The sequence below is a fragment of the Palaemon carinicauda genome, chromosome 23 (genome assembly GCF_036898095.1).
Source record: "Palaemon carinicauda isolate YSFRI2023 chromosome 23, ASM3689809v2, whole genome shotgun sequence".
In the NCBI taxonomy this organism is placed as follows: Eukaryota; Metazoa; Arthropoda; class Malacostraca; order Decapoda; family Palaemonidae; genus Palaemon; species Palaemon carinicauda.
The window spans coordinates 94,033,344-94,058,035 of record NC_090747.1 but is presented as its reverse complement, the minus strand read 5'-3'; the positions used below and the strand labels follow the sequence as shown (position 1 = coordinate 94,058,035).

Sequence of the window (24,692 nt, the reverse complement as noted above, 5' to 3'; positions counted from 1 at the left end):
TGTAAGGTTCACCGTTTGGTTCCCTTGGAAAAATAGATGTTCCAAATAACCTTGACATCACAATCGCGCGTACGAAATAATTTTATCTTGCGTTGAGATTTATTCTCTCTCTCTCTCTCTCTCCTCTCTCTCTCTCTCTCTCTCTCTCCTCTCGATAAACGACGGCCAAATGACTATTTAATGTATAGTTGTAAATATAGGAGTGCATATTAATCTTATATTGAAAAAAAAATCTTTGAACAGTTAATTTTTAGCACTACGTTGCTGGAGAACTTGATCATTAAAAATTGCGAATAAAACAAATTAAAAGTTTAATTAAAATCTTCTCATTTCCTATCAACTTTCTCCGGATGCTCTTTAAATAATTGAAAGTCTCCCACGTATAATAATGTCCATTGTCTGTAGTTAATGCGAAAGGGAACCCATTATGTCAGTCTTTTATGAGCTCCATTAAGTTGTGCTACCCAAATGATGTTGAGCGTTTAAGGGGAGTAATGTGGTCTATGCTAATGAACGTCATCTGTTTTACTAGTTTGTTGTGGCGAAATAATTTCGCACAGCATTCTGTATTGTCTAGCGGCTCATTTTGGTCTTGTTGCGGGCGCATACTGTTTGTCCAAAACAGTGGTAACGTGTTTGCCTCGCATTCGTGTGGCAAGAGATCGATCCCCGCCCAGGGCCGTGAGGTTAAGCGGTTTACTGGGGAGGCTACTGCTGTGGTAGGGCACCACAGTGGGGGTTGGGCTTGCCCGGCTGACGTACTGGTGAGCATCTATTCTGATGGAACTGGAACTGAAACCAGACACCTTTAACCCTTTGACACCTTTAAGTATGTTAAAAAAATTGCATTTTGTATAGGTGGGAGAAACCTGAGAAAATTATAATTAAACGAATTGCATCTTTGTACTAAAAGGATGCATAAAAGAACCTATAGTTATAACATAAAGGCAAACTGTAGGCAGTAATCCTTTATTACATTTCTAATTCAAGTGTAGCTTTAATTTCGTGTATCGTAAAGAGTAATTACTGCAAATTTTCCAGTGTTTGCCTGGCGTGTACTGTAATCCAATTGATGCAGGTATTTGCACCAATCATATTACTTGAAAGATCATCTCTATATCCTTGGGTATCATTAAGTAGAGGGTTATAAACATTGAGTTATATACATTGTTCATCATTTAGTCTTATGTTTTATGTTCATTTGAGTTATATACATTGTTCATCATTTATTCTTATGGTTTTATGTTCATTTCCAGATTGACCGTGGATATGTTCAATAATAAAGACATTTGAATAAATGGACCAAGCTCTTATTTATGACCACGGTCAATCTTAAAATCTTCCACTGCACAAGACCAAGCTCTTATTTATTAAGAGGTTTCTTTATCAGTTTTTAAACGTTTCCGGAAAACTTATTTTGTTCAGTCTATTTCATTTGCATTCCAATCGCACATTTTGTAGAATTTGTGAATAAACTTTAGTATAGAATATAAGTAACTTTTGTGTAGTTTTTTTTAATATAACTTTCGAATAATTGTGCATTATAAATGCACAAATAAAAGGACTCGCTATTGTTCAGTACTACGACGATGTTCGAAAATATTTAATGTCCGTCTAAAGAGAATTATTCAAAGTGGCTGAAATTGAATACGCTTCTTGTCATTAAAATTCATGTAGATGGTGCGAGTTAATTTATTCTTTTAACAAGGAAACTTAAAGTTAAAATACCTTCTCGTTGTCTTCTTTTTAAGGGCGGTTGTGTTTGTTTTGTCTTTTTCATGCATAGATGAGTTTGGTGTGACTAGTTCTTAATTATTCTGTTAGCGGTTCCTGTAATGATTTGGACTTTTAAGTGTCCCGCTGTGTAGAGGGATTTAATCAGTCTTTGGTGAGTTCCTCTGCCATTCGTCTTGTTTCAGAAGTAAGGAACAAAAAAGGAAGTAGGGAACAAATTATATAGTGGTGATAGCTCTCTCTCTCTCTCTCTCTCTCCTCTCTCTCTCTCTCTCCTCTCTCTCTCTCTCTCTCTCTCTCTCTCTCTCTCTCTCTCTCAAGAAAATAGGAGTCAAGTATAGCAATCAAATACTTTTATTATTATACGTTTAAATTATTGTCTGAAATATTTAATTCAATGTTTGTGCTCGCACACACAAACTTACTTCATCTATTTCATTCTGCATTTGTATAAAGAAGATGCATTTGCTCTGTATATCAAATTAGCACATACAGATAAATAAGAAAATTTTTAACAACCACCGTAATAGTGATAAAAAATCGATACCAGTAATATCGGGAACTATTGGTTTAGAGTGAGTGAGAAAAAGGCATTTGCGTCTATATAAAAACTTAACAAATTTAATGTTCCTAGAGAAAGGTAACCTAATTTTTGTTGCCGTGAATTCGAATATAATGAAATTTTCTCATTAATGATAAACAAACTAACTCGATTTTAAAAATTTTTTAACTTACCCCTCCTCAATTTATCAAAGATTTTGCAATTAGCTTTAATTATGTGTCTATTCAATTGCTCGCTCGTTCAGTTCGACTGATCCAGTTCAGATAATCAGGTACCTAATTACATAGTAGGTAATTAATTTATTAATTTTCTTTCCTTAAAAGATTTATGAATTTTCAATGCATTCATATTTTAAGGAATCATACTCGAAGATCGAACCTTGACCCTCCCGCTGGTAAGGCAAGTAATAAAACTAGTAAACCAGTGTGTGTTTAGATATTTTAAATATTTTCAAGAATTTTAAATATTCTCAAGAACATAGTAAAAGTGGTTTTCATGGATACTTTTTTCTCAATTCTCACTTAATACCATTAGCGTTCAATCTGCGCATTACTTGTCTTTTGAGAAAGTCCATGAAAAACTCCTAGCCATTACAACGTCATTTGGGAAAGTTCATGAAAAACTCCTAGCCATTACAGTGTCTTTGGAAAGTCCATGAAAAACTCCTAGCCATTAAAACGTCATTTGGGAAAGTTCATGAAAAACTCCTAGCCATTACAATGTCTTTGGAAAGTCCATGAAAAACTCCTAGCCATTACAATGTCTATTGAGAAAGTCCCTGAAAAACTCCTAGCCATTACGGTGTCTATTGAGAAAGTCCCTGAAAAACTCCTAGCCATTACAATGAACTAAAATCTATCGCAAGAAATTAAGCAAACCCAACAACAGAAGAGCTATTATTCAGTCCTCCATCCCAAAGTCCATTTACACGTCTTAGATCTGTCGCCCCAGGCATCCCGTTTATTGGCGACCGCGTGAAATCCCGAGAGCAACCTCTTCCACCGGTGTTTAGGAGGCAATTTGCAACTTATGACGATGGTTTCATTGTCCCCGTCGCCTTGCCTATCGCTCTTAATGCCTCTCCCCCCCCCCCTTTTCTCGTGACCTCAGGGGTCTTCTCTCGGCGTAGAATACAGTTTGGCAACGGAGTGAAAGGGTGTTGATCATATGCGGAAAGATAAAAGGAAATTGATGATTATGAGGGTTGGTGCGCCTATGACGGCGAGTGGATTATCTGTTCAGGAAGAGGCTTCTTGATAGAATATTCAGTTCGTGTTAAAACGATTTTGTACGACGTGTATCTCTCTCTCTCTCTCTCTCTCTCTCTCTCTCTCTCTCTCTCTCTCTCTCTCTCTCTCTCTCTCTCTCTCTCTCTGGAAAGAGACATTCTATTGCATAAGCTAACACATATAAACTTTCTATTTGTACAAATATCCATAAAATGTTCGCTTGCAATGCAGATGTAGTCTACTGAACTATTTTTCTTTAAAATATACTATTGTAATAATTTTACTGAAACCTTTCGTCATATTTCAGACTATTTACTTTCTCTGTTAACCTGTTGCTTTTGATAAGAGATTGTGAAGACTCATATTGTCAAGTCACAAGTATATGATGATATAGATATATGTTACGATTCCGAATGGAATTAATGCATGTTTTTTTATTTAATGTTATTTGTAACTACAAAAAAGTAATACAGTAATCTGTAAAGAGAAATCTACGCAAAATAATACCCGAGTTTGACTATTGTTATTTTACATTGTGCGCCTGTTTGTGTGTATGTATATACAGGTCTAATATGTGTATATATCTATATGTATGTGTATATTATATATATATATATATATATATATATATATATATATATATATATATATATATATATATATATATCGTATATATTTCATATATATATATATATATACTGTGTATATATATATATATATATATATATATATATATATATATATATATACTGTATATATATATATATATATATATATATATATATATATATATATATATATACTGTATATATATATATATATATATATATATATATATATATATATATATATATATACTGTATATATATATATATATATATATATATATATATATATATATATATACTGTATATATATATATATATATATATATATATATATATATATATATATATATATATACTGTATATATATATATATATATATATATATATATATATATATATACTGTATATATATATATATATATATATATATATATATATATATATATATATATACTGTATATATATATATATATATATATAGGCTATACATATATATATATATATATATATATATATATATATATATATATATATATATATATATATATATATACTGTATATATACATATATATATACTGTATATATATACTGTGTATGTATATATATACATATATATATACTGTGTATGTATATATACATACACATCTGTACATACATACATACATACATATATATTGTGCGCGTGCGTGTGTAGTAACATATTGATGTTATGGATTTGTTAAACGACAGAATCTGATGAAAACTCTGGTCTCTGTTTGGTTTGTGGTACAGACTGGAAAACATGTGAAAGAAACTAATTTTCATGCAAATTCGTATGGAAATACCAGCCCAATGTTCTTGTTTAGCAAAGAGAGGAAGAGGATGAAGAAGATACTAAGAAATGTATGGCAAAAGAGTAAGACAGCCTTCAAAATTTTACCAACAGAAAGAATGAAACCTTAGTGGAAGTAACATGAAGATGTGCATTTTTAATTTGATTGCTATTTGGATTAAATTGTTAGAACTATTTTAGTTCTTGAACTCCACGCTCCAAACATTTCAGTGTTGGGAAGTTAGACTGGCCATATGTTACGAAGCTTAATTGTGCTAAGCCACTTAGGAAGACTTTTCCGGAATCCTTTTTGTATGAGTTATATGAAATTGACCGTTGGATTTGATGCCTGTCTTTGTGCTGGCCGACATTGAAGGTGGCACTTTAACAATATCCTTTTAAATTATTTGCGATTTATAGTTTGTCGTTTTATCGTTTAATTAATTTAGTATATCATACTGAAGATATTTTAGTCAAGTTTTGCCATATGTTTTCTTGACTGAAACCTTTTTGTTATATTTTTATATAAACATAATTTAATTTTGTTCTTTAATGTTTTGCGTTCAAAATTTTAGTTCTATAAGTTTCGTGGATTATGCTTGTTAAAGAAATGGCAAGTGATGTGTGTTTTGATGCAAAACACATGATTTAAGTAGAAAGAGTCGGGGACAAACTTCAAGATACACGTGTTTTATGCTATTAATGCGCGCACGCTTACACACACATCGTCAGCTGTGATGCTCGCGAGAGACATTGTAGAATTTTGTAAATGATACTGTGTAACAAAATACACTTTTGGGAAATATGTACATAGAGATAGTAAGCTGTTACCTGCTTCGTTAGATATGTACACGTTTTGTAGTTTTGAACATTAAGATTTTTCTTATTTATTTTACTTAATTACCATTATTTGCTTTGCGTAACTTGCGTTCACATCCTAATATTCCCGCCAAGTACTTTCTTACATTAATTCTGAAACCTCAGTGATAATTCCTTTACTAAAAGGGATAGTTGGTATTAAAAATGACCTCATTGTAGTTTTTTATAATGAAACTTGACATCACTTTTTTTTTACTTTTTTTCACGAAGTGGTTAAATTTTGAGTTCTAAGACATATCAAATATATCTAATATGGGATTGATCTTGTAAAAAATTTACTTTAACGTATTTTTCATTTTCATTATGAATTATATTTTTATATTTTCATATGTAAATGTCTTATTAATTACTGAAATAGCATTGAATTTACTTATGCCATATTAATCTATTTTAATTTTCTTTTCAGGCCAAATTGGAAACGAAGGCGCTCAAAGCAAAGAGACCCGGATTTTCAGAGGAACGATACAACGAAACTTCGTATTACATAGAGAACAGTAAGTAAATTGTATGGTTTTGTTTTATGTGGTGATCTGAAAGTGGATAAAACAACTTACTATATTTTCATGAAAAGAATTTATAGGTTATATATGAAAGATTTATTTTAATGCTGTTACTATTCTTAAGTTATTTTATTTTTATTGTTAATGACTTCTCTTCTAGTTTCCTTATTTCCTTTCCTCACTGGGCTATTTTTCCTGTTGGAGCCCTTGGGCTTATAGCATCCTGTTTTTCCAACTAGGGTTGTAGCTTAGCAAGTAATAATAATAATAATAATAATAATAATAATAATAATAATAATAATAATAATAATAATAATAATAAGCTTAGTAGATAAGTATAGTAAGGGGTCATACTAAAAGTAGGTGGTAAAAGGGAATGATTAAGAAATATTGGTTAAGATAGAGTACTGTATTAAACAAAAATTAACTTGGATTGACATTGTGATATATAGAAAACGAAATCCTATTCAAAGTACGGGTGACATGGACAATTTAGTATTTTATATGGTTACAAAATGTCTATTAAATAGTTTTTTTTTTTTCTGTGTACGGACAGTTTTTTCTGTTTATGAAAGTTTTTTATCTGAAAATTTATAAAAGATTATATAATTTTTACGATCAAAAAAGAAATTAAAATTGCTGGCCAATTATAGTAACACAATACCAGCAATAATGCAGACAGGAAAATTAGTTTTTCTGCTCTCGCGTTACATCACTTTATTTATATTCATTACCTTCTCTCGCCCCTCCACGAAACACTCCAAGCCTTGGAGCCTTCCCCACTCCCCTCCCTACGCAGTCCTTTTTCTTCTCATCCTCCCCAAGCCTTCCCCACTCCCCTCCCTACGCAGTCCTTTTTCTTCTCGTCCTCCCCAAGCCTTCCCCACTCCCCTCCCTACGCAGTCCTTTTTCTTCTCGTTCTCCCCAGAGAGGGAAACTGTATCCCCGCACCAGTCACTGTCAGTTGTCTCTGCCCCATCACTCTTATCTTAAACTGCATCTCGCATGAAGCCTCCACTACCACGAAAGGTAATATGATCGTGTCGTGGAGGAAAAATTCACCAAGTCCCCCAGTCGCTATATTCTTCTCTCCTGCCGCAACTCGTTCATTATTCTTCTCTCCTGCCGCAACTCGTTCATTTCGTGCGTCTTTGTTATTGTATTGTTTCTTTCCGTATTGGTGTGTAATTTTAATCTGCTGACGTCGGATTGGGTGCTAAGTAGGGTTGATGAGGCTGAAAGGATAAAGTGCTGTTTTCCCTATGACACATACACACATATATATATATATATATATATATATATATATATATATATATATATATATATATATATATATATATATATATATATATATATATATATACATACATATATAAAACACATGCATATTAGTTTATATTGCATATATGTTAATATATATATTTATATACATATACATAAAGTACTGTATGTAAATACTAAAAATTAATTTCTGAAAACAGCAATATTAATATATCTTAGAATTTCTGATAAACAGAGAAAACTGTCGTTATTAGGTAAAACTAATAAATTATCATGATTCAGAGCTCTTGCATTGCCAATGGCATAAAAAGATTATCTTTTTAACACTGCGTTAAATAGAAATTTGGATATTTCAAACTAAAGGCAATGTCATAAAATATTCTTAAAAGCCAAGGGAGATGGCTCTGCATCGCAGATATGTCATAAAGCACTGCTTGTTCAAAATACTTTCAGGAAAGGCGAGATGGTTTTGTAAGAGTAAACGGCTTAATTAATCAGTTCTGTCATTTCATTGTACTAACATGAATTATGACAGTGTTAGAAACACACAATGGTGTAGTAACATGGAAACCCCTATGTCAGTTTAAAAGTTGTCTGGGAAAAATCATATTTCATGGTGACTGGAATACGTAGTGATAATATTATGCTCCTGAAAGTTTTTAATATCCTTAATCAATTTTGGAGACTTCCCCTTTTCCAACATACCTTGCAAACCTTAGTCATCATCTATGGCAGTGCATTTTACATAGTACACTGTAGATATTACTGGGTGTGCAGTTTACACTGTAGACATCACTTTGTGTTCTTTAAAAAGTCTTGGGAGTCTTGCTGCACCCAGTTTTTAGCTTTTAACTTGCCCTATATTCCTCCTTCCTTTCTTCCATTTTGCTTTCAATCAATTTGAATTTTATTTCAGAGATCAGTGGCTGATCAGATTTTGTAAGGTATTTCTGGTTGTGGGAAAGGTTTAAAATAAATTGGTGAGAGGAAGAAGTTCCTATTAATTTCATAAAAGTATCGGTGACAGGAAATCCTAATAATTCCATAGGCATAACTTTGTTCCGTATACCAGGGAATGCATATGGTAGGATTTTTATTGAGAATTAATACAGATTACATGATATTTCATAGTGGAAGAGTGGTTTATGATTAGGCAGGGAAGACGATGCATGAAACAAGCGATTGTTTTAGAATTGTAATTTTAAAAGTGTGAAAATTAAGAAAAAATGCGGTAAAGTGTTGCACGGACCCAGAAAAAGTTAAGAATGGAATTGTTAAGGAGTAAAATGAGGATGTATGGCAAGGAAGTAGACACCTGAGTAACAAAGTTAAAAGGATGGAAGTTAAATATATGTTAGTTTATAGAAAGGAGAGTATCTGGTTTGGTGTAGAAATGGGCCGAGAGTAGTGTGTGTGTTGTTAATGTCCCCAAGTCTGTTTAATTTCTCTCTTAATGGAATGATGTAAGAAGTTAGAGATAGGATAGTAGAAATAGACAGGCCTATAAAATTGTGGGATAAGAAGATGTGCCATCATTGGAATGGGAAGTAGCCAATATTTCCAGATGACACAGAATTATTAAATGGATTTGGTGAAAAAATGCAGATTATTGAAAGGGTTTGAAAGGGTTTTCCAGGACATTTTTGAGCAATGATAAGAGAATGTGGACAGTTGAAAGATTCCTATTATAGAAATTTACCTCTGGTCTCATTAGAAAAAGACATAAAACAACCTACCTATATATGAATTAAAATAGATGAATTAAATTAGAGATAAAGAGGAACTACAAGAGATGAATTAGAGATGAAGAGGGACAAAGAGTATTTTCTATTAAAAATTTTTGGTATATACAACAAGAACTTATGCTTAAATTTTCAATTTGCAGGTTTGAGGAAGGTCTATCCCTACTATTTCACTTTCACAACTTTCACCAAAGGACGTTGGGTAGGAGAAAAGATATTGGACGTCTTTGCCAAGGAGTTCAGGGCACACCCAGCTGAGGAGTATGTAAGTAGAGGCAAACGTTGATCAGGATTCAAAGGCTCCATTTTGTGTGTATGAGAAAAATTTTTGGCATTTTTTCTTATACTGTAATTTTGCCTGTTGTGTATAGTTTTTGTCTTTAATTTCTTCAGTTTATTATAGCACAGTTTTAAGGAGAATTAGCATTTCATTTAGGATATACTTTTTTTTTTATCTACATTATATGGTTTTACAGTATGGAGGGGTTGAAAGCAGCTAAGCTATAAGAATTGTGAAGATGTAGGCATATGCTGGGAAATATGAGTCCTAAGAAAAAGGTTAAAGCTTGTATATACTGTATATTGTATTTGTAGATAAGCTGACAGATTACTGTATAGTGAAACATGATTTTTAGATAACTAGTGAAAGATAAAATAAATTCTGTAAAAGAAAGTTTAACGGAGATCATTTTAAGAACATCTTGGATGTTATAAATTTAAATTATGTAAAACACCCATAAAATTTGTCATGAATTATAAAAGAAAATAGGACATATGTGGAGAAAGGCATCTTAATGAGGATTAGATAGAAAAGATTCTGGAAGAATGCCATATTCAGTTCAAGGGTAAATTTGATAGCATATATCGATCCACATTTTGTATACTTTGATAATTTTCCTAACTTGACATGAAATACTAAATATATAAAGTATTGACTTTGCCGTGAGCTTGTTTTCAGTCATTACAATATTATCATAAAAGTAGTTTAATGGGGCCACATAGTGTTTGTATGTGGTGGGTTGATGAGTACACCGTAATGTACTGTAGTAACGTGCTACTAGTACTTAATTTTCTTCCAAGACAAGTTCCCTTAGCGACGTTATGTACTGCACTCTATTTTCTCCATGCATTTAGGCCAAAAATCCAACTTTTCTGTCAGGAAACACTATTAGCTACATCATATTAAAGCAATTGAGATGGTAAGGGATCAGAACCTCCCATGCCCCTGAGCAAAACATGAGGGCTTGGAACATCTTATTTTCATTAACTTGTTTTAGTTTTTTGATAAATCTTAACCCAGCGATATTTACTTTCTGGTATGCCCACAAAATGCAATTTAGTGGTATGCATGTACACCGTTTTACTTTTCAAATATGAAATATGTTTCAATACTTTTAACATTTTTTTATCCAGTAGATAATTTTGTGTATGCTTAGCAATTATAAATGCAAGTACTAATTCAACTGGAAGTCTTGAATTTTTTTCTCTCAGTCTGTGCCCTTTTTGTTTTTTTCTGGTGAAGTAGTCAGTTCCCCTTTACATCTTTGTTTTTTCCCCAACACCTCATTTCACCTCACTGTTAAGTATGTCAGTTTTCTCTTATACTTTCTGGAATCATCCAAATTGATCTTATGTGATGCTTTTGCTTGTGTGTGCAGGAGCGGTGCATCAAAAGTGGCACCCTGACCGTGAACTACGAGAAGGTGGACACAGACTACCGCCTGAAGCACAACGACCTTCTTGCCAACATAGTCCACAGGTATATCAGCCCTAGTCCCTACTCCCATCCCACATTCCATATCTTCTACCCCTCCCATCATTTCCTAAAAACCAGTTTTACCAAAAAGTCCCCTAATACTTTTCCTTCTGAAGTGCACTAGGATATTTTCTCCATCTATATATTATGTAATCCCAGAGAAAGAAATGGCTAGCAATAAATCAGACGAGCTTCCATTGTACAACTACTTGAATAACTTGCAGCAATGCACAGTATTATTTTACAGCTGCAAGTATTTATTGTCCCTTCATCACAACTTATATATGCTATCTTTCTTGCTTCACTTTTATAGCAAAGAAATAAGGGAGTTAGTGTTTTGTTCTTATTGTAATTGTATTAAATTGGTTAAAGCTGGCAACTCAAATATCAGCTAAAAAAATATTTGGCTTTTTTAGCAAAAAGATAGTACTAAGTAATCATTAATCATGAAGGGCCCATGCTACGGCCTTAAGTCTTTTATTTTTTATGTGACTATGTAAACTGTCATCAATGCCATTTCAAGCATTTGACACCTTCTGCTTGCATTTCAGTCTGTGATCCTTATCTTCCATCCTTAAACAGGTTTACAACCTGTTAATAGTAAATGTAGGTCAGAAGTTTCAATTCTTAAAATAGGTCATTCTGTTCATCTAATTAGGAAAGTGTAAAACTCTGTGGCTGTTTGGTGTTCATAAAAATGCCAGGATTAAGTGTAGGTGAAATAACACTAGTTACTTGGTTACTGTTTGCTTTAATATGGTAGGACAGTAATGCCTTACATTTGTTTTATAACAATATTATATGTAAAGTCACCTCTTATAAGATATTTTGTTATTATAGGTTATTGTTTTTGTTTTATTTTTGAGATTAATAATGATTTGTCTATGGAAACTATTACTTGGTTTCAATTATTCATAAAATTATAAGTAGGTACTATAATACTCAATTCATTATTCTAATTCAGACTGCAAAAAATAATCTTTGTTTTTATAAAATACAGCACTGTACTTTAAATGCTCGTGATCTTTACTTGTAAAGTGTAAGGAATCGATATTGTTTTGGTGGTACTCCGTTTTGTGAATCTCTCTATTTTCTGGAGTCCATTAATTTCTTGTAAATTCAGCTTAGAAAATTTCATATTTAGAAAGGATTTATACTAAATTTTACATTTTCAATATTAAACTTACCCGATGATCATATAGCTGTCAGCTCTGCTGCCCGACAGAAAAACCTACGGGCGGAATACGCCAGCGATCGCTATACAGGTGGGGGTGTACATCAACAGCGCCATCTGTCAAGTAGGTACTCAAGTACTCGATGTCAACACAGAACCAATTTTCTCTCTGTCGTGCCACTGGCAAGACCTACTAAATACGCTGTTACTGACTGGATTTGTTTTCACAACTATTTGGTGAAGTACACTATTCCAGTTTTGAGCTTTCGCTATGCAGGGGTTTTATCTTCATTTCAAAACTTGAACTCGTTTTGGATAGATTTAATTATGGTGACAAAGAGAGTATGGACTCTCTTTCACTTTTAAATGGCCGACCCTTCCCTTAGACGGAAGTGTGTTTAGGTTTTTAGTAATTTTGCTTAACACGTTATAGATCTATATATTTTATATCTCTCCGCCTTTATTAGGCCTCTTCGATTAACTTTCCTTTTATTATAAACATATAAAATAAATTTTTGTTTTGTTTATATGCGACCTTTCCTGATATAGGCGGTCCTAACTTGGAACCGAAGTTAATCAACGTGGAGCCCGTTATATCGTATTTAACCTTTAAAGAATTTAAAACTTTTTAAATTTAATGTTTTATGAAAGAATTTCTTTGATAGTCTCGTACTGTTTTCAAAGATGAACTAACGTTTAGTTTTTTAGTCTACGCAGTTGTTGACGTTCAGGACGTTCAACATGCGCTCTATCGTTACGATAGAGAGAGAGTGTATCACGGTTTCACTTTGCAGTAAGAGTAAACCGATTCTAGCGTTTCGTTCATTCTTTCTTAGCTTAAATGGTTTAAATTCTATATTAAAGGAACTTTTTATTTGGAAAACCTTTCAGTTTTTTCCTTTAGCAAATCTCATGTTTTGACGATATATATTGGGCTCTTCTCTCAGGTGCGAAATCTAGAGAGAAAGAGAGAGATAGAGACGGAGGGAGAGAGAGGAGAAAAAACGTTTCGTTCAAGCGGGTAACGTTGTTCTCGTTTTACTCTCCTCCCTAGTCGCTGTAGGGGAAGAAGGTAAAACGTTTCTAGGGTTTTATTCTTGTTCCCAGGCTATGTGCGGTGAGAGATTGTAAACGTAGTTTATTTGATCTAGTGTTTAGTCTCTTTCCCAGCCACTGAATTCTTTATCTTTATATATGTTTTCTGTTGCATTATACGACTGTTTTCGCAATTACTACCTTTTAATGAAAGGTAGGATTGCGTGTTTCAGGTAGAAATCAGTAAAAGTTTCGATTTCAGTGAAATAAGTGCAAAACAGGAAATCAAAGTGATAAAGTGATTTGCGCAAAGTGTTACAGTGTTGCGTCCGAGGGTTCGTCTGTTCGTGCCTGTCGTTCACCTAGTCCGGGACCTCTTGCAAGCTCCCAAGCCCAGGGGAGAAGTAATGTCGAACGACTTATGGGTTCCTCAGGCCTTTATCAACGAACAGACGTTTTTCCCTCCGTGGTTTCGGGCGTATCTACCCAAGATCGCCCCACCCACACAAAGACGAGAGAGCCCATTTACTTCTCGTCTCCGGAAGAGGTTTCTCGTAAGAAACCTTGGACCAAGGTCTCGCAGCTTATTAAGTGCAAGTCGGTCCCTTCCGCGCAAGTCCAACGGCCCAGGTGTAGCCACTGGGTCAGTTCGGACTCGCTGCAGTCATCCGACGACTGCACACCTCCCAAGAGAGGCAAGGTGGTACCGCAACAGGCAGTAACTCCGTCTGTTGCCGCACCCGCTGTTTTAGACCCTCAGTCACAACGGACAGTAGCTCCGTCTGTTGCCGCTTTTGTAGACCCTAGTGGTCTTTACTGCAGTCTATGCAGACTCAGTTAGCTGCGGTTATGCAGGAGTTTCGTGCGGAGAAGGTTAACGCTGCACCCGTTAGCCTACAACCTGCCACGGTTGTGCGCCCAGCTCACGCTGAGGCTGCCTGCTCCCACACTCCGGCTGCGGAGAGGTTGGCGCTGCACCCGTTAGCCTACAACCTGCCACGGTTGTGCGCCCAGCAGACGCTGAGGCTGCCTGCTCCCACACTCCGGCTGCGGAGAGGTTGGCGCTGCACCCGTTAGCCTACAACCTGTCACGGTTGTGCGCCCAGCAGACGCTGAGGCTGCCTGCTCCCACACTCCGGCTGTGAGAGCTCCTCCACCCATGCGCAATCGACCCTGCCAGACGCATGCTGACTCCCACAGACGCACGGAGCACTCCGTTGCCATGCGTGAGCTACCACAACATCAGGAGGGTGGAGTTAAGCTGCCGTGTTTTGACACGGTGCGTCAGCCTCCGCAACCCACTGTGGTTACCGCCACTCGCCCGCAGCAGACTAGTCAGTCAGGAGTTGAGGCTTCTCCACACAGCTTTGGTTGTTGCCAGCTCACAGACTGTCAAGCAGTTACATGACGTTGCCTTCTGATCTGAACGTTGCCTTCTGGTCTGCTGCTAATGCACCAGTGCTGTATGTCCTCACGCACCTGTTGTGGTTGACAGTTCAGTTTTTGACAGTTCACAGACTGTCAAGCAGTTACATAACGTTGCCTTCTGGTCTGCTGCTTATGCACCAGTGAGACCCTCACTGAGATAACCTAGCTTTTCTCGGACAAGGTTCCTGTAGATGAGAAAGTGCTGTTCTCCCTCCTACTGATATTCCTTTGAGGACTCTGTCATTTGGAGAGGAGCCTTAAGCTGCTTAGCCTCCTATGGACTTTAATTAAAGCATAACAAGGCTTCCAGGGATGGTAAATGGTTCCGCTTCAGTCGCTAACCCCGTCTGTTGCCACACCTGCTCCCGTAGACCCTAATGGGCTTTGCTGCAAGACATGCAGTCCAAGCTTGTGTCCTTGATAGAGGACTTTTTACGGAGAAGAACCTTCTGGCCAACAACCTTCCTACCGGTTGGTTGTGCGCCCTGTTGACGCTGAGGTATCCTACTCGCGTCCGCCAGTTGAGGTGGTTCCTCCACCGATGCGACCCAGTGTGGGTTGCCAGTCGCACGTTGACGTTAAGTGACTCTCGGAGGTGGTTGTTGACGTTCAGTGTGTCACTAGGAAGACGTTCAACAACCAGCAGAGGTGACTTGTTGTGACGCAGTGCGGCAACCTCAGCAACCCGGTAGGGTGTTGACTGCACAACCCAGACAGTCTAGACAGTTTCGGGTTGACGCTGTACTTCCTCGCGTCCCCATGGTTGACAGTTCACAGACTGTGCAGCAGTACCATGATATTGCGTCCGGCTCCGTCACGCATCCACCAGTGCGACCGGATTCAGCGAGTCAGACGTTGCCCACTCCGTTGCCGTTTCCTCATCAGTTTCGGATGAGGAACCCTCTGATGAGGACGTTGCTGAACAAGACGATCAACCCCCAGCCCTGCTATACATCCAGAAGATGCTGAAGAAGGAACGCTGCCCTGTCAGGCTGTGGATGAGTCTGGTAAGGACACTGTCATCCGTGGTTCAATTTGTGTCACTTGGAAGACTACACCTCCGTCCTCTTCTGTATCATCTAGCTTTTCACTGGAAAAAGGACAAGACGCTAGAAGCGGTCTCGATCCCGGTTTCCGGAAAGATAAAGTCTGGTCTGACTTGGTGAAAGGACTTTATCAACCTTAGAAAGGGTCTTCCCCTGACTGTTCAGACTCCCAACCACGTTCTCTTCTCGGACGCATCGGACGTAGGCTGGAGTGCGACATTAGGCGGTAGGGAATGCTCGGGATTATGGAACTCGAATCAAAGGACAATGCATTTCAACTGCAAGAAGCTACTGGCAGTACGTCTGACCTGGAAAAGCTTCAGGTCTCTCCTTCAAGGCAAAGTGGTGGAGGTGAACTCGGACAACACCCGGCTTTGACGTACATCTCCAAGCAAGGAGGGACCTACTCTCTGACATGGTACGAGATCGCAAGGGACCTCCTCACCTGGTCAACAGGTCTAGACTTTTCACTAGTAACGAGGTTCATCCAAGGCAACTTGAATGTCATAGCAGATTGTCTCAGTAGGAAGGGACAAATAATTCCAACAGATTGGACCCTCCACAAGGATGTATGCAAGAGACTTTGGGCCACCTGGGGCCAGCCAACCATAGATCTCTTCGCAACCTCGATGACCAAGAGGCTCCCAATAGTTTGCTCACCTATCCCGGACCCAGCAGTAGTTCATATAGATGCCTTTCTACTAGATTGGTCACATCTAGATCTATATGCATTCCCTCCGTTCAAGATTGTCAACAAGGTACTGCAGAAGTTCGCCTCTCACGAAGGGACAAGGTTGACGCTAGTTGATTCCCTCTGGCCCGCGAGAGAATAACTCACCGAGGTACTTCGATGGCTAGTAGACGTTCCCAGAACACTTCCTCTAAGGGTGGACCTTCTACGTCAGCCACGCGTAAAGAAGGTACACCTAGGCCTCCACGCTCTTCGTCTGACTTCCTTCAGACTATCGAAAGACTCTCGAGAGCTAGAGGCTTTTCGAAGGAGGCAACCAGAGCGTTTGCTAGAGCAAGGAGAACATCCACCCTTAGAATCTACCAATCGAAGTGGGAAATCTTCCGAAACTGGTGCAAGTCAGTATCCGTATCCTCGACCAGTACCTCTGTAACTCAATAGCTGACTTTCTCTTATATCTGAGGAAAGAACGATCTCTTTCAGCTCCCACTATCAAGGGTTACAGAAGCATGTTGGCATCAGTCTTCCGTCACAGAGGCTTAGATCTTTCCAACAATAAAGATCTACAAGACCTCCTTAAGTCTTTTGAGACCACGAAGGAGCGTCGTTTGGTTACACCTGGTTGGAATTTAGACGTGGTACTAAGATTCCTTATGTCAGACAGGTTCGAACCGCTTCAATCAGCCTCCCTGAAAGATCTCACCTTTAAGACTCTTTTCCTGATATGCTTAACCACAGCTAAAAGAGTCAGTGAGATTCATGCCTTCAGCAAGAACATCGGATTCTCATCCGAAACGGCTACATGTTCTACAACTTGGTTTTCTAGCCAAACACGAGCTTCCTTCTCGGCCTTGACCAATATCGTTCGATATTCCAAACTTATCGTATGGTTGGAAATGAACTAGAAAGAGTATTATGTCCTGTAAGAGCTCTTAAGTTCTATTTAAAAACCTTTACGAGGCCCGTCTGAAGCTTTATGGTGTTCAGTTAAGAATCCATCTTTGCCTATGTCAGAGAATTCTTTATCCTATTTTATCAGACTGTTAATACGAGAAGCTCATTCCCATCTGAATGAGGAAGACCAAGCTTTGCTGAAGGTAAGGACACACGAAGTTAGAGCTGTCGCAACTTCCGTGGCCTTTAAACAAAATAGATCTCTGCAAAGTATATTCGACGCAACCTATTGGAAAAGCAAATCAGTGTTCGCGTCTTTTATCTTAAGAATGTCCAGTCTCTTTACGAGAACTGCTACACTCTGGGACCATTCGTAGCAACGAGTGCAGTAGTGGTGAGGGCTCCACCACTACAATTCCCTAATTCCATAACCTTTTTAATCTTTCTCTTGAAATGTTTTATTAATATTTTTGGGTTGTCCGGAAGGCTAAGAAGCCTTTCGCATCCTACTTGATTTGGCGGGTGGTCAAAGTCATTTCTTGAGAAGCGCCTAGATTAGAGGTTTTGATGAGGACCTTTAGTATGGGTTGCAACCCTTCATACTTCAGCTCCTAGGAGTCGCTCAGCATCCTATGAGGATCGCGAGGCTCAGTAAGGAAGACGTACTTAGAAAGGCAGAGTTATTGTTCAAGTCGACTTCCTTACCAGGTACTTATTTATTTTATGTTTGTTATTTTGAATAACTGCTAAAATGAAATACGGAATACTTAGCTCATAATAATGTCAACATGTAATGCTGGTCTCTACCCACCCCCCTGGGTGTGAATCAGCTATATGATCATCGGGTAAGTTTAATATTGAAAAATGTTATTTTCATTAGTAAAATAAATTTTTGAATATACTTACCCGATGATCATAAATTAAAGGACCCACCCTTCCTCCCCAATAGAGACCCAGTGGACAGAGGAGAAAATTGGTTCTGTGTTGACATCGAGTACTTGAGTACCTACTTGACAGATGGCGCTGTTGATGTACACCCCCACCTGTATAGCGATCGCTGGCGTATTCCGCCCGTAGGTTTTTCTGTCGGGCAGCAGAGCTGACAGCTATATGATCATCGGGTAAGTATATTCAAAAATTTATTTTACTAATGAAAATAACATATTTTTATAAAAAGATTTACAGTTAGTGACATTAGATTCATGATACCCATTAAAGATCACAAGGGGCGTTCAGTCAATTAAATGATATTCTATAAAAAAAAAATCTTGATGCTGAGTGAGCCTGTAAAAGTTATGATTAACCAATTGACCATTATCATTATAGCAAGGCATTTTCTAAGTTTGCTGTAAAAGCAATACATTTATATTAAACAGCCTACCAGAAATTATGTTGCTAAAATCAACACATTATATTGGATATTCATATATTTATGGCACTAGTCTTCTTAACTTTGATTAGTTAACGTAAAGATGCTGATCAGTATATCATTAAGGGATGTAGTCATTAGTGTTTCAGTTTTTGTAATCCTGTATATTGTAACTTGATTTGTTTGATTTTTTTATTACTAGTTGGCCAACACTACACCGCCCCACTACCCTGGTTTTTGGGGAGGTGAGGTGTGGGTGTTGAAGGTTCAGATGTAAGTGTCAATGGTTTCAGGCATGAGGTACCAGTGACGGCTGAGCAGATCCCCATCGTACACGTGGACGAAGACCTTGTTGTGGTGGACAAGCCTGCCTCTATTCCTGTAAGTGGTGTTACTTGTCACCCCACCACCGCCATCATGTACACCACTCAACACCTATCTCCAAACTCCTCATATCCTCATTTCATGACTTCTACTGTTCAAGCTTTTGTACTTCATCAGTATATTTTGAAAGATCAAGTTACGGCAGAGTAACATTTGTCAAGTGTAAAGAAAGCTTTTTCCAGTAATTTGTGGATTTTCCATATATTGAACAGTAGACCATTTGTCATCCAGAAATGGATGCGAGGTATGTTAGTGAAAGGTACTGAGTTCCCACCAGCGCTTTGCTCGATCCCAGATCTTGTACAAAGTCCCTGCAACATTCTTCCCTTCAGACCCTCCCTATGCTCAGTCTCCTGTTTTATCAAAACTGGTGTTTTTCATGCCTGCACTTAGTCTTTCCCTATTGTTAACTTTCAGATTTTAAGATTAATTTGTGTTTTCACCCTCCAACCCTTATACATGTATTCCTTTGGTGAATTATAACTTTACCTGTAAAATTTATATATACTGTATAGACATATACAGTACTGTATAGATTTTGTTCTGTAGGTTTTTACAACATTTAAAAACATGTATTTTAAACATAATTGTACTGCAAATAATTTTTTTTCCAAGATAACGTATTATATTCCACTGATTTTTAGCTAAAACACAATATGAAGATATACTTGGGTTTATTTGAATATACTCTAATGGACAAATTAGATCTGGGCTCTATGAGCAAGGCGGCGAGGGGAGGCGGTGAATGGTGTCCCTCTGTTGTTGCTAATCTTGGTGTTTTCAGAGTGGTGATGGTGATCGCCGCAGCTTACCTGGGTGTGTGTGGGAGACACCTGCAGCCTTTTCATTAGCTCGCATTGTGCATTGTCGGTGATAGATCAATTTTCTTTTTTTTTCCTAATACAGTTCATGGTTAATATAGATGCTAAACGCAGCCGTGTTGTGATTGCTATTGCAGACATGAGACACCGGTGTTAGCGCGAAACATTGAGATATTACATTTAGATGAGGATTTGGTCGTTCTCGACAAGCCATGTTCCCTGCCGGTGAGTAGTAGCAGCGAGCTTTAACCCGGCTAGCTAGCTGCCTGCCTAGTGTAGTGGGGTGGGAAAGCAGGACCCCCACCCCCCCGGCATGGTGTGGTCAGCACTTCTCAAGGCCATAGAATGGGAAAACGGCACCCTCGCGCGCGTGCTCCAATTTGCATTATTATCCGCATTATGAGCTGTAAGCTCTTCGCGGCTCCCCAGAATGTTCACTTTCTGCGGCAGCTCTTCAACGTCCATCTGAACGCAGACGTCTTTCTAACGGCGAGATTATCCCTTAAATGGCCCATAAATTGACTCTTTTTCGCAGGACTTTCTTAACCATAAAATGCTCTGGTGGTCATTCCGGACCTGAACTGATGCTCTCTGCCTTTGTCCAGTATCAGGTTTTAATTGAATTATGATTTTTTCAAGTTTCAGTTTTAAAATAGTCTCTTTCATTTCAACATTGACCAGACATTCAGTAGCCACGTCCATCACAATTACCTCCAATATATAATTATTATTTCCATCCTCCTTTACCCCCTCCAGTGATACATCATATCCTTTTCACCAGCTTATCTTTGTGATTCTATTTACATTGCTGTGCCTAAGCTTCCAGCATTGATTGTCTTTTGTATAAGTTCATATTTGTAAGATTATTCTCGATATTTTTCCATCGCCAATCCTAAAATTCCTTGAATAAATTGCTGTTTTATATGTTATGATGATTATGGAGCCTATGCTAAGCAGATAGTCCTTGCCCTTTAGTTCAGTCCTCATCATTTACCCTGTTCAAATCTCCAAAAATGTGGATGCATTTAACCCAACCCTTTTCTCCCCTTGAATTGGATCCTTTGCACCTCCAAAATAGCCCCGAACCTGGTTCCTGGCACACATGCGATTGGCTGCCCGATCCCCGAGTTTTGGCCCTAATTTTTTTTTTCCATCCAATGCAAGGTTTCAGCATGATTACATACCTTGCTGAATTTAGGTACCATTGAAGCCCTTATCTTTGCACCCTTAATTTGCGATTTATTTTTTGTTTACCTTTCAGGATTGATTTTCCAAAGTGGACCTGGCCCAACATAGCAAGCCAAGGACGAGTGAATTTGTTGATTACCATTGATTTAATTTTTTTTTTATTATATCTCTTATGATTATGATGATAACTTTTTTGTTTTTCTCTGGCATGGTTTATTATAAAATAGTTTTTTTTTTTTACCTCTTGCACCATTCCTCTTTGAAATTCCTTGTTTTCGTAGTTTTGCACATTTGCACAAGTTTGTTGCGTGACTTTCAGGTTTTGTAGATTTTGTCCCTTATCCTAAATACATAAACAAAAATATCAGGTTATTTACAATTAGTAGATATAACCATCATTGATTTAACAGTTTCGCATTTTTTTTTTTATTAACGTATACAGGTACTATTTGTAAGATTGGCCAAGAAACATTTAATCATACTATAATTTATGTTAAGAACTTGAATTATTTCACATTTAACAGTGTTCAGCCAGATTTGCTTTTTACTACTTAGGTGTTGAGACATTCATTTTATGCCTCTTTGGTTATCTGTAATTTTACCATTTTCACCATATATTCTCTTCACAGTTAATACGGTTGCATGAATCATCATTTAATGTTAGTTTGGCCAACCAGGCGCAGGTTGATGATAATGGTTGTCATGCCTTGTCTTCATGACCATAAAATACTGAACTTGAAATTTCTACCACACCATTAATACCACATCATTATCACTGCTCCATTGGGTTATGGTTTTTATAACTTCACTTCCACTGTTTTACATTTACTTCATGTGCTGGAATTCTGAGGTCAATATGAACTATGTCTAGGTAGCAGTCTTCTATAATACACAAACAAATAATACACAACATTGTGTATCTTTAACACTAATGTCATTCTGTTGTTAAATGCACTGTTTACAAATACTGTATAAAGAAGTTATTTCTCTTCTCGATTATTGAAAGTTTTCTCCACTCCATCAATAAGGTGATATTCTCTCCTCTCTGTAAATATCATGACAACCATGCCACTACCATTAACATCACCTTTTCCTTGCTCCTTCAGACCACCCATTTAGTTATTATTTAGCTGTTGCACATCATGGGATATTTTTGTATGAATGGTAGCGCAACTTAGTTCCCATGATGGCGGTAGGACATTGCCGCATGTGTGATCTCAGCTAAATGTGGCTGATATTAAGTTTTGCCCCCCTACAGGGCTGATGAGCATCTTGACCACAAAGACATGAACTATGAGTAAGTAAGGTCGCATAGTCTGCGAGAGACAATTACTGTTCCTGGCAATACTAATCATTACACTGTAATTTTAGGAGAGATATACCGTATATCCTTCACTCCTACCAACGAGGGTTTGTGTGCCTCCTTGAATGCCACTGATATTTAAAATAACTATATTCAATTTTCCAATTCCTCACTAAAAGATTTTTAGAATCTGAGGATGTCTAAATTGCACTGATGTCCCTAGTACCTAAGTACTCAGAAACCTCTTATGTGACCTGACCTCTCTTGACCTACCCTCCTTGGTGTGGCATGGGTGAAGACAAGAGAGAATTCTAGACTTACACAGTTTTAGCTTAAAGCCATCATGCACATGCAAAACTGTAATTGATGGCTGAGAAGAGAATTCTAGTGTCAGCAGTCTGTTAAAATCACTTAGACAAACATGCCCTCACTTGTGAGCAATCAAGGGCCACTGTAGGTAAAAAAGTATTTGTTGCTTTAGTAAATCTTTTAAAAATCTTCTACTGTATATGTTAAATCACTTGTACTGTTTAAATCGACCTCGAGTAACATTTACTTTTATAAAAGACATGCACCATTCATTCACAGTACACTCATCAACATCATATTACACCATTTAGCACCAAGTCAGGATTGCCTACACTGCTGTTCATGTCACTGGGTTTCTATACTGTAATTGCTGTGCTATACTTGTTAAATTTTGTTATCTTCAAAATCAAGCAAATTATTAATGTTTATGGAATACCAGCTAGTCAAATTCTATAACCGTACTTACGGCATTATTTCATTTTACCTGCTCCTTTAGAACTTAGAACCACCAGCTGAAATTTATTTCACACTTTCATTTTGAAAGAATACTGTAAAGTAATGTCTGATGTTCCTTTGATGTTACAAATTCAGTTTTGAAAATACTGTATTCTACATAACACTATACACCTTTTACTTAAATTTAATATCCTTTATTTAAAAAAACTTTAATTATCTTACTCCTTACAATACTGTACTTTTATAAAAAAGAAAAAAGAATTTGTTGTGCAGTACATTTTTATTAATATACTGCTAATGCTATATCTTCTTTTCTTTTGCTTGCTATCGAAATTGAATGTTAGCTATTAAATAAAACTCATGTGAAAGGGTTAAACTTTGGAACTACATAAACATGATAATTGTGTGCTACAGTATATTAAAGGAAGAGCATCTTCCAGATAAGGTTTTGTGCTTACCAGCTACTGTATGGAATTTCATTCAAGTTAATGATCTTAGATAGCAAACAATGAGCTTGTAGTGGGTTTCAAGTCTGTTTTATTTGTAAAATTTCAAGTTATTCAACAGTAGACAACTCTTTTTTGGTACACGCCAAATACAGCCTTCTTCCGACTTCCGTTTTTGCTACTTTGCATTATACTATTCCCATCATACACAGTACATATTGGATTGTTTTAACAATCTTCAACAGTTCATGAGCTGTTCCTGGTGATAATTTCTTTACAGCTTGTTCGTTTCATTCTATTTTCATAATGCTAAGCAATGTCCACCTTGTAAAGGCTGCATTATTATTGCATAGTATCGCTACAAGGCAGCTGCTGTTCAGTAATTTGAGAGATCAGTGATCATGAATAAGTCTGAGCAGATCAGTAAATGACAGGTTGCATTGTAAAATGCATTGGCCACCTCTATTAAAGCAAAGCTGAAGGTACAGTTTTTACTCTTATGGTTTTTCACTCGTCACTTTCTGCTTTTTGTTGATTTATTGATATAAGATACTGAAAGTAATCATGGACGGAATCCCTAAGACAGCTAGTTAGATGGCAGTGATTCTGTAATAAATTATGATTGAACTAATACATAGATTGCCATGAAATATTTTGCACCGGAAGTTACTCGTCTGATAAACGGACTGTAATGCATTATTCACCATATGCTTTTACCTTTGCTCTAAACAATTACTGTAGTTATGACAGTCTTTGTTTGAGGAGAGCAATGCAGGCTCCAGGTGGTCTTGCAGAGTGTAGTGATTTTTCTATACTGTGGCACAAGTTCCATGCAGATATTTTCATACAAGCAATTTTATATCATAATCTATTTCAAGAGCACAGCCTCTAATACAAAAAATAAAAAAAGAATAGTCAATTTCATGTGATAACAGCAGTCTGCTCTTATATGGATGCTATCTCCTTTATGTTAAAAGTTCTCATTGCTATTTTGTAAATGAAATCACTGCAAAAAGTAATTATAAATTTATTGAAATTATAT

The 24,692-nt window shown here is 36.9% G+C and overlaps 1 protein-coding gene across 3 annotated transcripts in view; it reads left to right on the top strand.

The window, feature by feature from the left end:
- The window catches only part of LOC137617256 (pseudouridylate synthase RPUSD2-like), a 429,291-nt gene that overhangs the window by 357,158 nt on the left and 47,441 nt on the right, over positions 1 to 24,692 (top strand). For 2 of the 3 annotated variants that reach the window (XM_068347232.1, XM_068347230.1), the window contains exons 3-6: positions 6,231 to 6,318; positions 9,494 to 9,615; positions 11,009 to 11,109; positions 19,037 to 19,124. In XM_068347232.1, coding sequence (XP_068203333.1) covers positions 6,231 to 6,318; positions 9,494 to 9,615; positions 11,009 to 11,109; positions 19,037 to 19,124 — 399 coding nt within the window. Of the gene's footprint in view, positions 1 to 6,230; positions 6,319 to 9,493; positions 9,616 to 11,008; positions 11,110 to 19,036; positions 19,125 to 20,085; positions 20,174 to 24,692 lie in introns of all 3 variants that reach the window. The other variant, XM_068347231.1, reaches the window with a different exon arrangement.